The sequence below is a fragment of the Bombina bombina genome, chromosome 1 (genome assembly GCF_027579735.1).
Source record: "Bombina bombina isolate aBomBom1 chromosome 1, aBomBom1.pri, whole genome shotgun sequence".
NCBI lineage: Eukaryota > Metazoa > Chordata > Amphibia > Anura > Bombinatoridae > Bombina > Bombina bombina.
In genome coordinates, this window is record NC_069499.1 from 875,261,942 (window position 1) to 875,277,731 (window position 15,790).

A 15,790-nucleotide genomic window follows, 5' to 3' on the forward strand; every position below is an offset into this window, starting at 1 on the left:
GGATTATCTATCTTTTAAAACAATAACAATTCTATGGTTGACTGTCCCTTTAACCCATATATATACTAAACTGCTTAAAGAAAAACAATTAAGAATATATGAAATAAATAAATATATATGAATATGAATATATACATATATATTTATGTGTTAATATGTGTTTATACACATATTAACACATAAATATATATGTATATAAGCAAATACATATATATTTACAGGGAACATACAGTTCCCATAGACTGCAATGTAAAGGCACTTTTCAAACACACCCACCATCTTTAGCTCCCAAAAATGGCCTAGTGCAGTTTTTTTTTTTTTTTAAAAAGATGCTACATTTTTTTATTTTTCAAAAGGCACTACACATTTTTTTTAGGGGGGGGGCAGGTGGGGCACATTTAAAAAAAATTAAGCAGAGGTCTGACCTCTGGTTAATCTTTTGAGTGCTAATTGCTACCGCAAGCTCGCATTAGCAATAACCAGCCACTTGTAATAGCTTTTTATTTATCTTGTTCTCCACTTGTAATATAGCCCCTTTTCATTAAAGAGTTCCATATAAAATGCTAATATATATGTGCATGAATAAGCACAGCTGTTTATTTTGATTTTTAATTAATACAAAGTTCATGTCCTTAAAGGGACACTGAACCCACATTTTTTCTTTCATGATTCAGATAGAGCATGAAATTTTAAGCAACTTTCTAATTTACTCCTATTATCAATTTTTCTTTGTTCTCTTGCGATCTTTATTTTAAAAGCAGGAATGTAAATCTTGGCAGCCAGCCCATTTTAGGTTCAGCACCATGGATAGAGTTTGCTTATTGGAGGCTTACATTTACCCACCAATAATCAAGCATAACCCAAGTTCTCAATCAAAAATGGGCCGGCTCCTATGCATCACATTCCTGCTTTTTAAATAAAGAGAATGAAGAAAAATTAATAATAGGAGTAAATTAGAAAGTTGCTTAAAATTGCATGCTCTATCTGAATCACAAAAGAAAAATTTTGGGTTTAGTGTCCCTTTAAAGGAACATGAAACACAGATTTTTTTCTTTCATGAATCAGATGGCACATAAATTTTAAACAACTTTACAGTTGTGATTTTAGCATGTTTACCTGCATCTTTCCAATTATTTAGAAGCAGAGTGCTCCGGAGACCTTGCGAGGCAGGTTCGCACATGCGAGCTTGCTTCCCGCAATGGATGAAGCAGTGGTCATTAGACCACTGCTTTTTAGACTCTCTGCTACCTCTGAGGTTATGGAGAGAAATCAACCCGAAATCTCTCGCTAAGGGTGATTGCCAACACTTCTCCAATCATGCAAGAGAAGGGAATGTGTAATCATCGGAATGTGTAATGATACATACGGGCAACGGACTAACAGGATCCCCTGCTGTCATGCAGTGAAGGTGTGCGGACAACTTCTCAAGTTGAATAGGTTGTCTGCACGCTGCTTAATACATGGAGGCCTGAGTCTTTACAATTAGTAATGCCTCCCCCTTTCTCAGACTGAAATAGATCTCACACACTCTACCTCTCACTAACCCTGCCTCAGTTAAAGGCTTGACCCTCACACCATTCGCTTGCATTGACTGTGTCCCTGTAACTTGCTGGGCCCCAATTATTCAGTTACTTGTTGGCTTTGCCCCTGCTACACGTTAGACCCAAGCAACTCCATTTCCTGTACAGACTCAGCCCCACTAACAGGCTAGGTCTAATAATAATAAACAACAAACATAATATATATGATGTGCCTAATATTTGTATATATACTATTCCATAAATATATTGATATAATGAAAATGTATATATATATATATATATATATATATATAGTATATATAGTACACACACACATATGTATAGTGTTTCAAAATTCTTAATATTTTTGTATACATTATTAAATAAATATATTGATATAGTAAAACTGTATATATGTGTATGTATGTGTGTGTATATATATATATATATATATATATATATATATATATATACTAAACTGCTTAAAGAAAAACAATTAAGAAGGCTTTTCTTAATTTTGTTTATTCACACACAGCTTAAATGTCTCCACCCCTCACAGACACAGAGAGAGGGGTGAGGGGGAGACAGTGAACTTGCTGTGGTCACATTGGCTGGCAGTCTGTGAAACTGTTTATATTGCGTGCATTGGCTGAAATGCCATGGAAGAGCTGCGCATCGCTTCACAGATGCGGTACCTTCTTTAGCTAAATAAGATAAGCAGCGCTAACACTGGCACCGAGGGTCCTGAAATTTACAGATGCCGGGTATGCGGGCCGTAGGTTGCAGACCTCTGGTCTAAATTATATTTGGATATTGCCTTCCAAGTTGAAAAGAAATTCCAGTGTGGCCCCTTTTGGCCAAAGGTTGGACAACCATCATTCAAACATAGAATACAAAAGTGGCCAAGAGGCTCTTCTAACACTTTTTTCTTTCATGTAATTAGCAAGAGTCCATGAGCTAGTGACGTATGGGATATACATTCCTACCAGGAGGGGCAAAGTTTCCCAAACCTCAAAATGCCTATAAATACACCCCCCACCACACCCACAAATCAGTTTTACAAACTTTGCCTCCCATGGAGGTGGTGAAGTAAGTTTGTGCTAGATTCTACGTTGATATGCGCTTCGCAGCAGGCTGGAGCCCGGTTTTCCTCTCAGTGTGCAGTGAATGTCAGAGGGATGTGAAGAGAGTATTGCCTATTTGAATTCAATGATCTCCTTCTACAGGGTCTATTTCATAGGTTCTCTGTTATCGGTCGTAGAGATTCATCTCTTACCTCCCTTTTCAGATCGACGATATACTCTTATATATACCATTACCTCTACTGATTCTCGTTTCAGTACTGGTTTGGCTTTCTACTACATGTAGATGAGTGTCCTGGGGTAAGTAAGTCTTATTTTCTGTGACACTCTAAGCTATGGTTGGGCACTTTTATATAAAGTTCTAAATATATGTGTTTAAACATTTATTTGCCTTGATTCAGGATGTTCAACGTTCCTTATTTCAGACAGTCAGTTTCATATTTGGGATAATGCATATGAATAAATCTATTTTTTCTTACCTTAAAATTTGACTTTTTTCCTGTGGGCTGTTAGGCTCGCGGGGGCTGAAAATGCTTCATTTTATTGCGGCTGAACCAGTGGTGCAGGGATTATACAAAGATATCTCAATTAATATCTTTAAAACCGATTGTTCGACACTCTCTGACTTGGTGGACAGACCACCATCGTTTAGTTCAGGGGGCTTCTTTTGTTCTTCCAACCTGGACTGTGATCTCAACAGATGCAAGTCTGACAGGTTGGGGAGCTATATGGGGGTTTCTGACAGCACAAGGGGTTTGGGAATCTCAGGAGGCGAGATTACCAATCAACATTTTGAAACTCCGTGCAATTTTCAGAGCTCTTCAGTCGTGGCCTCTTCTAAAGAGAGAGTCGTTCATTTGTTTCCAGGCGAACAATGTCACAACCGTGGCATATGTCAATCATCAAGGAGGGACTCACACTCCTCTGGCTATGAAAGAAGTATCTCGAATACTTGTATGGGCGGAATCCAGCTCCTGTCTAATTTCTGCGGTTCATATCCCAGGTATAGACAGTTGGGAAGCGGATTATCTCAGTCGTCAAACGCTACATCCGGGCGAATGGTCTTTTCACCCAGAGGTATTTTTTCAGATTGTTCAAATATGGGGACTTCCAGAAATAGATCTGATGGCTTCTCATCTAAACAAGAAGCTTCCCAGGTATCTGTCCAGATCCAGGGATCCTCAGGCGGAAGCAGTGGATGCATTGTCACTTCCTTGGAAGTATCATCCTGCTTATATCTTTCCGCCTCTAGTTCTTCTTCCAAGAGTGATTTCCAAGATTCTAAAGGAGCGTTCGTTTATTCTGCTGGTGGTTCCAGCATGGCCTCACAGGTTTTGGTATGCGGATCTTGTCCGGATGGCTACTTGCCAACCGTGGACTCTTCCGTTAAGACCAGACCTTCTATCGCAAGGTCCTTTTTTCCATCAGGATCTCAAATCCTTAAATTTTAAGGTATGGAGATTGAACGCTTCATTCTCAGTCATAGAGGTTTCTCTGACTCCGTAATTAATACTATGTTACAGGCTCGTAAATCTGTATCTAGGATGATATATTATCGAGTCTGGAAGACTTACATTTCTTGGTGTTCTTCTCATAATTTTTCTTGGCATTCTTTTAGAATTCCTAGAATTTTACAGTTTCTTCAGGATGGTTTGGATAAAGGTTTGTCTGCAAGTAACTTGAAAGGACAAATCTCTGCTCTTTCTGTTCTTTTTCACAGAAAGATTGCTAGTCTTCCTGATATTTATTGTTTTGTACAAGCTTTGGTTCGTATAAAACCTGTTATTAAGTCAATTTCTCCTCCTTGGAGTTTGAATTTGGTTCTAGGGGCTCTTCAAGCTCCTCCGTTTGAACCTATGCATTCGCTGGATATTTAATTACTTTCTTGGAAAGTTCTATTTCTTTTGGCCATCTCTTCTGCTAGAAGAGTTTCTGAATTATCTGCACTTTCTTGTGAGTCTCCTTTTCTGATTTTTCATCAGGATAAGGCGGTGTTGCGAACTTCATTTAAATTTTTACCTAAGGTTGTGAATTCTAACAACATTAGTAGAGAAATTGTAGTTCCTTCATTGTGTTCTAATCCTAAGAACTCTAAGGAAAGATCGTTGCATTCTTTGGATGTAGTTAGAGCTTTGAAATATTATGTTGAAGCTACTAAAGATTTCCGAAAGACTTCTAGTCTATTTGTTATCTTTTCTGGTTCAAGGAAAGGTCAGAAGGCTTCTGCCATTTCTTTGGCATCGTGGTTAAAGTCTTTGATTCATCATGCTTATGTTGAGTCGGGTAGAACTCCGCCTCAAAGGATTATTCAACTAGGTCAGTCTCTACTTCCTGGGCATTTAGGAATGAAGCTTCGGTTGATCAGATTTGCAAAGCAGCAACTTGGTCTTCTTTGCATACTTTTACTAAATTCTACCATTTTGATGTGTTTTCTTCCTCAGAAGCAGTCTTTGGTAGAAAAGTACTTCAGGCAGCTGTTTCAGTTTGATTCTTCTGCTTATATTTTCAGTTTTTTTCATTATAAGATTTAAACTTTGTTTTGGGTGTGGATTATTTTTCAGCAGAATTGGCTGTCTTTATTTTATCCCTCCCTCTCTAGTGACTCTTGCGTGGAAGATCCACATCTTGGGTATTCATTATCCCATTCGTCACTAGCTCATGGACTCTTGCTAATTACATGAAAGAAAACATAATTTATGTAAGAACTTACTTGATAAATTCATTTCTTTCATATTAGCAAGAGTCCATGAGGCCCACCCTTTTTTTGTGGTGGTTATGATTTTTTTGTATAAAGCACAATTGTTCCAATTCCTTATTTTTTATGCTTTCGCACTTTTTTTCTTATCACCCCACTTCTTGGCTATTCATTAAACTGATTTGTGGGTGTGGTGAGGGGTGTATTTATAGGCATTTTGAGGTTTGGGAAACTTTGCCCCTCCTGGTAGGAAGGTATATCCCAAAGGTCACTAGCTCATGGACTCTTGCTAATATGAAAGAAATGAATTTATCAGGTAAGTTCTTACATAAATTATGTTTTTTAATATGTTTTTATTTATTTTTAAAAGTAAAGGTAACAATTGGGGACCCCCGCTCCAAAGACACAAGCATATGGGACGGACAAACAGGTCCGATTAAAGTTATTGTCAAGACATTGATAAGTAGTGGAACCCTTCCTTATTGAGGGAAGGGGACTTTAAACCAACTCCACCAAGGTCAAACTAAGAAATAAAAGTTCAGACAGTCGTAGAAATAGAAGTCATCAGATTGACACATATTTTTCTGTTTCGGAGAATATAGATCTGACCATTGGGGAACTCACGCTTCTATAGCACACAAAGGGAAGAGTTGGTAGAATGGGGGAATTTGTGGTGAAAATAGTTCACCTAAATTGAACCCTGGTGTGGGCTCTGAATGTGTGTGTGTGGGGGGGGGGGGGAGCTAGGGCATATGTATTAAGTGTGGTCCTCAAAAATCCAGTACCTAGAACACCCAGTTCCAACATCATCTAGCCCAGACATCACATAGCACAAACAGTATCCAGCACAAACAGTATCCAGCACAAACAGTACCTAGCACAAACAGTACCTAGCACAAACAGTACCTAGCACAAACAGTACCTAGCACAAGCAGTACCTAGCACAGACAGTACCAAGCACAAACAGTACCTAGCACAAACAATACCTAGCACAAACAGTATCCAGCACAAACAGTATCCAGCACAAGCAGTACCTAGCACAAGCAGTACCTAGCACAAGCAGTACCTAGCACAAGCAGTACCTAGCACAAGCAGTATCTAGCACAAACAGTATCCAGCACAAACAGTATCCAGCACAAACAGTATCCAGCACAAACAGTATCCAGCACAAACAGTACCTAGCACAAACAGCACCTGGCGCCAACAGTGCCTAGCGCCAACAGTACCTGGTACAAACAATACCCGGCACAAACAACAATACCCAGCACAAACAATACCCGGCACAAACAACAATACCCAGCACAAACAATACCCAGTACAAAACAGTACCTAGCACACACAGTATCCAGCGCAGACATTACCTAGCGCACACAGTAGATAACACACGATACCTTGTAGAAACAGTACCTAGCACAAACAGAACCTAACAAAAACAGTATCTAGTACTAACAGTACATAGAACCAGCAGTAACTAGCACAAACAGTCGCTAGCACCCACAAAACCCAGCAGACACATTAACTAGCTCACACAGTGCTCAGCACAAACATTAACAAGCATACACAGTTCCAAGCACACACAGTACCTAGTGCACAGTGTATCAAGGCTACTGTATATATGTGTAACGTTATGTGCTAAATCACTACGATTACCAAGGTGCTTGAGAATAGCGTATACTGCAACCTATGTGAAAGTTTCATCTTAGTAGTGAAGATAACCTTAAATGTGCAAAAAAGGGATATATAGAGCTGATATGCAGCAGTCCATTTGTAAAAACCAACTGGTTTAAGCATTGGCGGAAGGCAGCCAAGTGTAGTATTGTAGTGATACTTTGTGTCAGCTAAAGGGTAAGATAGTATAGGAAAGTTGTTATTGGGAGAGAGGGTAAAGCAGTATTATTTAAAAGAGGTAGAAGACTCTAGATCTATATATACATATATATATACATACATAATTATACATATACATACACATATATACATAATGCCAAACTAGCGGCATCACACTATTTCAATAAATATAATACTAACAGCATTTGGGAGGACATTATATATGTACAGAACTTAGTACTAAGTAGACATCAGATCTAAACATAATAATAATAGCTGGCCTCGTGCTCTGTGTCTGCGAGCTGGGGAGGGGGCATATCATAATGAAGTATCTACTGTATGTAGAATTTTCTGTGGGAGCCTCAAGTTTAGCAATAATCTACAGTACTGGTAATCTTTCATATCCAGCATGCGTAGCTATGTATCTGTGATGTTACCATTGATAACACCTATAAGATACCATTATAACATTTAACTGCATGTAACAAGACTAACTCAACAAATGCATATACTAGCAGGAACATCAATAAACCTATTAAGCAGGTTGGATTTACAAATATAGAAAATATGAAACTTGTAACTAATAAGCTATAAACCAACAGAGCTATAGACCCACGAGTCTGTCAATCAACGCTCCAAGAGTGGCATCATGAGTCTCGTGGTAAAAGGCTACTTTAAATATCTGCATTATAGCTGATTGCAAGTTGCAATACAAGTTCTATTGAGAGTAGGGTAATATAAAATGAGAAATATACAAGTCAGTGTGCCAAGTAATGTTCAACATCAGTGCTTACTTTGAAGCATAGTACCAGTACTTGTCCCCTCTCCTAATAGTTCAACTTCGATGCAGAGCCTGTAAAGGATCTTTCATGCTGGAAATATTGAGTCCCAATAAAGTCCAATCCGTCTTTTACGCAGATATGCATTTCTGCTAAGTATGTGGGTCTACTTATAGCATAGTAGCCTTCTATAATACCAGAATATTGCTGATTCTTCTTTGGTTTAATAGTTTCCACCAGGGAGGGGACTTTCACAGTCATTGGGTTAGCATGTGTCACTGATACTAGACAGCTATGGCTACCCCCAACCCCCCCTACAACCTCACCCCTGTTGTTTCTTAGTGGTTTTGGGCTCCTCAGAGCAACCACAATCTCTGGAAACTTTTGTTTGCTTGTTTTGTGAAGAGCTGGTGTATGACCAGGAAAACCCTCCTAGGCTGGCCGGGCTCCTGGAACTCTCGGTCGGCCACAGGACAACAGGACACTCGCTAACTTTACCCCTGTTCGCTCCAGCAGCCCTTTGATTCCAGAGCTCCGCTCTTTTGGGGATTGGTAGCCCCTTGGGAGGACAAGAGCTGTGGCAATTATCAGAGGGGAGCTCCTTTGGGAACTGGGGGTTTTGGACACCCCTAACCCCATAAATTCAACGGACTATAACTCCAGTCCTCTGGTGGGAGGCTCTGCAACAGAAGCAGGAAAATGGAAAGGTCCTCCCCACGAATGACACAAGATTTTGGGTTCGGTGGACCATGAGACTGCCTTTCCTGGGAGAACAGCCAAAAAAGGAATGGCTAGCTGTTCTACGTAGACTGATCCAGCAAGAGATGTGGGTGGAGGACGGCTATCGGGCCCTCCAATGGATCGCTTTGCAAGCGCAGCCATGGCTGGAGGAAGGCTCCCCCACAGAGGGCTTTGGCGGCCCTGGATTGCTGTTTACAAAAAGGACAGAGGACCCACAGTTTGGGAGCGAGACAGACCAGGGTCTGGAGGATATCTCTGGGGTCTAAGAGGAACTGCTGAATCTCTTGGGGCAGACCTGGCTGCTGGATGATCTGGATTTTATTATTGACCAGTAAGAGGCACTGGTCAAGGAATACAAGAGGCTGCTGGATCTCGCTAAGCAGCGTGCCAGGGGCATACAGATCTGGGGTGCAGGCCTCTGGGATTCATGGAGCTCGACCGTGGAGGAGTGGCAGCAAAGAAAAAGGGAACCAGTGCTGTGGGATCCTGATCAGCAGTCTGGCTCTGAGCTTATAGACTTGGACAAGGGAGCCACCCCAGCAGAAGTGCTGATAACAGGTCAGAGAGCCACCGGCCTCTGCCCAGCAACTGTAACAGCTCCAGGAAACCCGGGAGTGGAGGTAGTCGTCCTCCCTCCCAAGCGGTAGATCTCCTTCTCTGGAGAAGAGACAGACGGTCTATCCCCTCAGTAGCTTTGCAGGGTCTCTACCCTTTTCTTGTCCCTTAGTATTTCTCACCGGGGCAGGCATTGCATTAGGCAAGGAGGAGTAAAGCTTATACAGTTGGTGCCACAAGTTTGGGCACCCGAGTTTTGCCTGCCCCACCAAGGAGCAACTTGCACCTACAGCCGGGAAACCGGAACTGGCATTGTTTGTGGGTGGATCAGCTGGTACTCAACAGAGTGTCACAGAGGGAGGCAGTGTGGCCATGGAACTTAAGGACACTAGAACTTGTGGGAGAACAACTGTTTGGGAGCCGGCCTTGGCAAACTTGTTTGGGACATTGCATTGTGTGACTGTCCCTGCGCCTAGGGCGCAGGGTATAAGCGCCAGCAGGAACACCCCAGGATGCCCCAAGCTCAGGAGAGATGGGATAACCTCTCCCAGCAACCGAGAAGTGGAGGGCCACCATCGGACAGCCCCAGGCCGACCCGTTAAAGGTCTAGCCGGGTCTGCCGAACTGGAGGGGGGAGATGTCATGGATACCAGACAGCTAAGGCTACCCCCAACCCCCCCTACAACCTCACCCCTGTTGTTTCTCAGTGGTTTTGGGCTCCTCAGAGCAACCACAATCTCTGGAAGCTTTTGTTTGCTTGTTTTGTGAAGAGCTGGTGTATGACCAGGAAATCCCTCCTTGGCTGGCCGGGCTCCTGGAACTCCCGGTCGGCCGCCTCACAACGGACACCCGCCTAACTCCTCTCAGGCTGGCCGGGCTCCTTGAACTCCCGGTTGGCCACAGGACAGCAGGACACCTGCTAACTTTACCCCTGGTCGCTCCAGCAGCCCTTTGCTCTAGAGCTCCACTCTTTTGGGGATTGGTAGCCCCTTGGGAGGACAAGAGCTGTGGCAATTTTGAGAGGGGAGCTCCTTTGGGAACTGGGGGTTTTGGACACCCCCTAACCCTATAACTTAAATGGACTGTAACTCCGGTCCCCAGTAACGAAACATGCGGATCTTTCGACTGTGGCATCTGGGGACCGAGAGCTGTAAAATGACACCCTGGAAACTACCACCCCTAGGTATTGGGATTATGCTAGACTGTGGCTCCTATGCTATCTACATGATTAAATGTCCGTGTGGACTTATTTACATTGGCGAGACCTGTAGAGAGGTAAGGGAGAGGATAACGGAACATAAATCTAATATATGGTGCAAAACCAAGGAAGCACCGGTGTCCTCTCACTTCCTCTCTGCAGGTCACAATATTAGTCAGCTTAGATTCTTAGTTATAGACCAGGTGATGAAACCAAGGAGGGGGGGGCGATAGAGAGCATCTCCTAAAAATTAGGGAGATGTTCTGGATCCATAAATTAGATTGCCTTATGCCCAAGGGTCTTAATAAAGACTTTGATTGGAGTCTGTTTTACTAAGGAAAATCATACATGGATAGACTAGGATTATATGCTTGGTGCACTTTTAGGTTGATTATGGGCACATAAAATAGCTTGTGGATAGCAGGTTGTTCTATAATGTTAGAATGAAAAGACAATGAATCAAGTAAAATAAAAAAGTTTTTCTCAATAAAAATACATTCTGCAAAGGAATAAAATTTTGACTGATGTAAATATACTCTGTAGACTGTGTAGACATTGTAGATGTTTGGATTTTATGCTCCTCTTTTAATATTGTATATAGGTTTTTATGTTTATATTTTAAATGATATACATACACTGTTCACCCATTCTATTGAAAAACAAAGAGACATCATAAATAAAGAAGAGTGTACTATATATTATAACCACTAGATGTCACTGTTGCAATTGCAATAGTTGTGTTTTTCACACAAGGGGTTAATGAACAGTTGATGAATAATTAACAGGTGAGGGTATAAAAAGCAGGAACCTGTATAATTAAGATGTACATGATTAAGAGCCATGTTGGCTTGAAACGTTGTATGCTTGGACCCAGGATAAGACAATAAAGGTCTTTTAAATGAAGATGGTGGCTGGAGTTTTTTGAAGTTTGTGATTTTGCTGAGACTTGGCTAGTCTGTTGCTCCATGCCCCACAAGAGAAGATTCAGGTGTGCTGTTTTCCACTTCTTTGATTTTACTTTTTTTGCTCCTATGGAGGTGCCAGGCTGTCTGGAGGGGCGGGAAAACTGTGTCATTGTCTTCTGTTCTTATCAAGATGAGCTGTCTGTATAAAAGGAGTGTGTGTTTTCAATAAAATCAGTTCTTGTTTCACCTGAATGCTAGTCTGTCTAGTTATTTGGGTGGGCTCCAGCTAAAATCACATAGTAGCCTGTTCCAGGCAGAGGAAGGACCCTCAGGTAGAGCTACCCAGTCTAGGTAGCTGGAGTCTGCCACAGGGTGGGACCCTGAATACTGGTGCTGTCGGGCATCAGGGGTGGCTACAGGCTGTGGTCACTTGCCAGCTACATAGCTGCAGTCGGCAGGAAGGAATCAGGACCCGTTTGGCGGAGCTACCCAGTCGGGGTGGCCAGGGGGTATCCATCACATTAGCTGGCAGCGGTGGGATCAGCTTCTTTCACACAGTTTCTGCTGACAGAGGAGACGTACCACAGTAGCCGGTAAATATGGAGGCAGAGTTCCTAGGGAGAGTACAAAATATGCTGACCGCAACAAATTATCCTTGTTCGGAACAGGACATTCTGGCATGGAGGAACATTGCCCTCCGAGACCTTTGGTGGGAGGCTCTGCAACAGAAACAGGAAAATGGAAAGGTCCTCCCCACGAATGACACGAGATTCCGGGTTCAGTGGACTGTGAGTTGGCATGGAGGAAGCAGGACCTGTTTGGCGGAGCTACCCAGTCGGGGTACCTGGGGGGTATCCGTCACAGCATGTGTAGCTGTCTTCATGTGAGCTCCCTTCTCGGTGGTAGACAAATTTGCAGGGTTCCAAGGGACTCAGCTATTTGAAGGGAAACATGACTAATATTGCAGAAGACTAAAGATGGCATGTTTGTTAGTTTATGAGCCATAGCATAGCCTTTTGTTTCTTTATTTTTTGTCTCTTCCGTAATAGCCTTAATCTATGGTGTGCACTAAATTCTCTTTGTCCCCAAACACGGTTCCACATACCTCTATGAGTCGCCACTCAAGTGAGACACTGTGCATTTATATTATCAGCTACGCACTTACTCACAGCCTCCAAGATGGCACCTCCCTGAAACTTCCAGATCAGCCTTTGAGAAATCACTGAGCTTTCTCACGTCTATGCGCGGATCTCCTCTCTCCTAGTTCCACATCCAAGGTTCGGTACTGGAGGGGACGGTGCAACTCTCCTATGCGGCTTTCTCCTCAGATCTGCTGGCGACCTGTTTAAATTCTCCTGTTTGCTCCAGTAAACTGCTCAGGTGCGATGGGGCTCCTTTTGTTCCGCTCACCCGCGGGAGACTGCTTCTGATCTCACAATCGAGATTGCTGGTCAATAGATTGCTGCAGGGGGCTTAATTCCACTCCAGTAACTAGAGCAGGCCACAGGTCGCGGTTCAGGAGTAATGGCGTGGCCGGTATTTTCCTCTTCATCTCACTTTCTTTCCCCTTAGACTTCTTTTTGCTGGTTCTCCTTGTTTTCAGAGTCACCCCTGACCGAGTAGACCATTTTTATTCAGCAGAGTGCTATATTTAATAAAGTTTGTGTAGATTATTAGCTGGAGCTCAAATCATGGACGTCTGCTCTCTTTACAGGCTAGCTCCGCCCCCTTCTAACACTTTTGTATAGAATTATAAAATATCAATTTCCAAACCATTAGAGAACAAGTACTGAAAAATACTTAATTTAATTAATGTTGGCCAATTCAGAGATGTGTTAATTACCTGCGAGGCCTGACAATAAATCTCTTCAATTTCTTTAAAAATTTCCAAAAAACATTATTTTATGATTCAGATAGAGAATACAATTTTAAACAATTTTCCAATTTACTTCTTTTATACAATTTACTTCACTCTCTTTGTATCCTTTGTTTAAAAAGTAGCAATGCGCTACTGGGAGCTAGCTGAATGTCATGGGTAAGCCAACTAATTGTGGCATATATTTGCAGCCACCAATTAGCAGCTCCTGAGTCTACCCAGGTATTAATTTTGAATATCAAGATAACAAAACAAATTAGGTAATAGAAAAAAATTGGAAAGTGGTTTAAAATCACACGCTCTATCTAAATCAGGGAGGGAAAAATAATGGGTTTCATGTCCCTTTAAGCTGTTGTACGGATTCTAAAAAATATAAGTGACGTTCACAACTCAGTAAATCATTTCCCAGAATAACTTGGGAAATGGGAATTTGGATAATTTGTCTCGCTAGAGAGTTCTGTGACTTCTTACTGAATCTAGGTCAGTGGTTTTTTTTCTCAGTTATATAAGTCTGTGAGTAAGACAGGTCATAACACCTGAAAATTAAAAAAAAAAAAAAATCTGAAATGTGCTATTACATGAAAATGCTGCAAAAATTAGCCTGAAATTAAGATGTATAAAACAATGAGTTTTTTTGCAGTGAGTCAAACCACAAACCCATCTTTATGAAATATTGTAAAAAACAAAACAAACAACAAGCAGTGGTTGCTAAGATGTTATGGTTTAAAATGTAAATGACGACATGTTCTGTAGTAGTATTTGGCTGCAGAGAATTGTAAGCCCTAGATATTGGTCTATATTGTGCTGTTGTCTGAAAGAGAGTGAGCACCTGTGCAGGTATCTTGTTACCTGTAACGCGTAAATGTTACGGGTAAAGTAAGAAATCCGGGTAATCCTAAAACATTACCTAAGTGGTGGTGGGTAAAGCCTGATTTACTGTAATTCCCCCATCTACACTATTTATTTTGCCTCCGCCTGGGGGGGGTTCAAGGAGGGCGCCCCACCGACCCAAAGTTAACCTTGGGGAATGAGGTTTACAAGAGGGGCTTTGCCCCCCAGAGGCAAAACAGATAATGAAGATGGGGGAATTACAGTGCATGCTATAAATGTTTAATGCAGTGACTCCGCACTTTGAGGGGATATATGATCATACATCAGGCTTTACCCACAGCCGCTTGGGTAATGCCCGTTTTACCCAGGTAATCCTAGGATTAACCAATATCTGACTTTACCAATAACATATAAATGTTACACTGTGTACACATATACACTATGTACATACACTCACACATATCACACTACACAAATACTGCACATATACACAAAACACCTATCTATTATGCTTACACATACATTTTTTTACAATAAAAAAAAAAAAAACATCTAGGAAATTTGCTGGCAAAAACAGCTTTTTAAGTTCAAACTTTAAAAAGCATGAAAATTCCAACATAAACCATCCTACCCCAGAGAACTGAATACAGGTGGCCCTCGTTTTACAACGGTTCAATTTACACCGTTTCAGAATAACAACCTTTTTTTCCAGTCATGTGACTGCTATTGAAAAGCATTGAGAAGCAGTGCATTTATTAAAATAGCCAGTAGGTGGAGCTGTCCGCTTGTGTTGCAGCAAAGCCAAGCAAGCTGAAATTAATCAGTTTAACCAGACCTGAGCTATTGAGCAGATTTCAAAGGAACAAGATCTTCCTGTCTATAAATCAGTCCAGATTGGAATGCATAGAAAGAACTGTTTGCAGAAAAATGCAAGTGAAGTCTGTGTTGTGTGATTATTTTATTAGGCTTATAATGCTGATTAGCAAATGTTTTTGTTTAATTATATATTCTGTGTTGTGTGATTATTTTATTAGGTTTATAATGCTGTTTAGCATTTAAAGTCCTCATTTCAAAGCTTTAAAAATAATGTATTAGGTGTTACTTATGACAATTTTGAGAGGGGCCTGGAACCTATCTCCCTCACTTCCCATTGACTTACATTATAAACTGGGTTTCAATTTACAACGGTTTCGATTTACAACCATTCCTTCTGGAACCTAACCCCGGCGTAAACTGAGGGCTACATGTACTACAATATAATACATAATATTATTTCATAGGGTTATTTATAGGGACATTTTTTGCCATTGCATTTTATATATATATACAGTAAATTTGTGCGTACAGTGATGTGACATAACATTATTAAGGGCATTTTCTCTGGAAATAATATGACTGATAATCATTATGTGTTGATATTTCTCATTCTTAAATTGACTTTCTTTCATGATATGTTATAAGGTGGAGGATATAGACACTAATATTCTTTGCATTTTTTTTTTTTTTACAGTGTAAAATATCATTCAGGAGCAAAAAGATGCTACGCAGTATACGCCCAATGCCAGCATCAAATAGTAAGATCTCTTTGTTGTTTATTTTGTGCTGTCTGTGTTTTGATCTGTGAAAATATCTGTTGTTACTCCACAATTCTGTGATTTAATCTAATGTCTCAGAATCTTGTAAATACAAGAACCGCTGACAGTTATGAAAATCGTTCTGATGCTTTATTCACCAGCTGCAGTATCTTTTTGAGGACAATAAAATGAGTATCACAGATCTGC

At 41.1% G+C, this 15,790-nt stretch overlaps 1 protein-coding gene across 1 annotated transcript in view; it reads left to right on the forward strand.

The window, feature by feature from the left end:
- The window catches only part of LOC128661457 (capping protein, Arp2/3 and myosin-I linker protein 2-like), a 334,672-nt gene that overhangs the window by 65,218 nt on the left and 253,664 nt on the right, over positions 1 to 15,790 (forward strand). Inside the window, exon 8 of the mRNA XM_053715711.1 lies at positions 15,520 to 15,583. Coding sequence (XP_053571686.1) covers positions 15,520 to 15,583 — 64 coding nt within the window. The remainder of the gene's footprint in view (positions 1 to 15,519; positions 15,584 to 15,790) is intronic.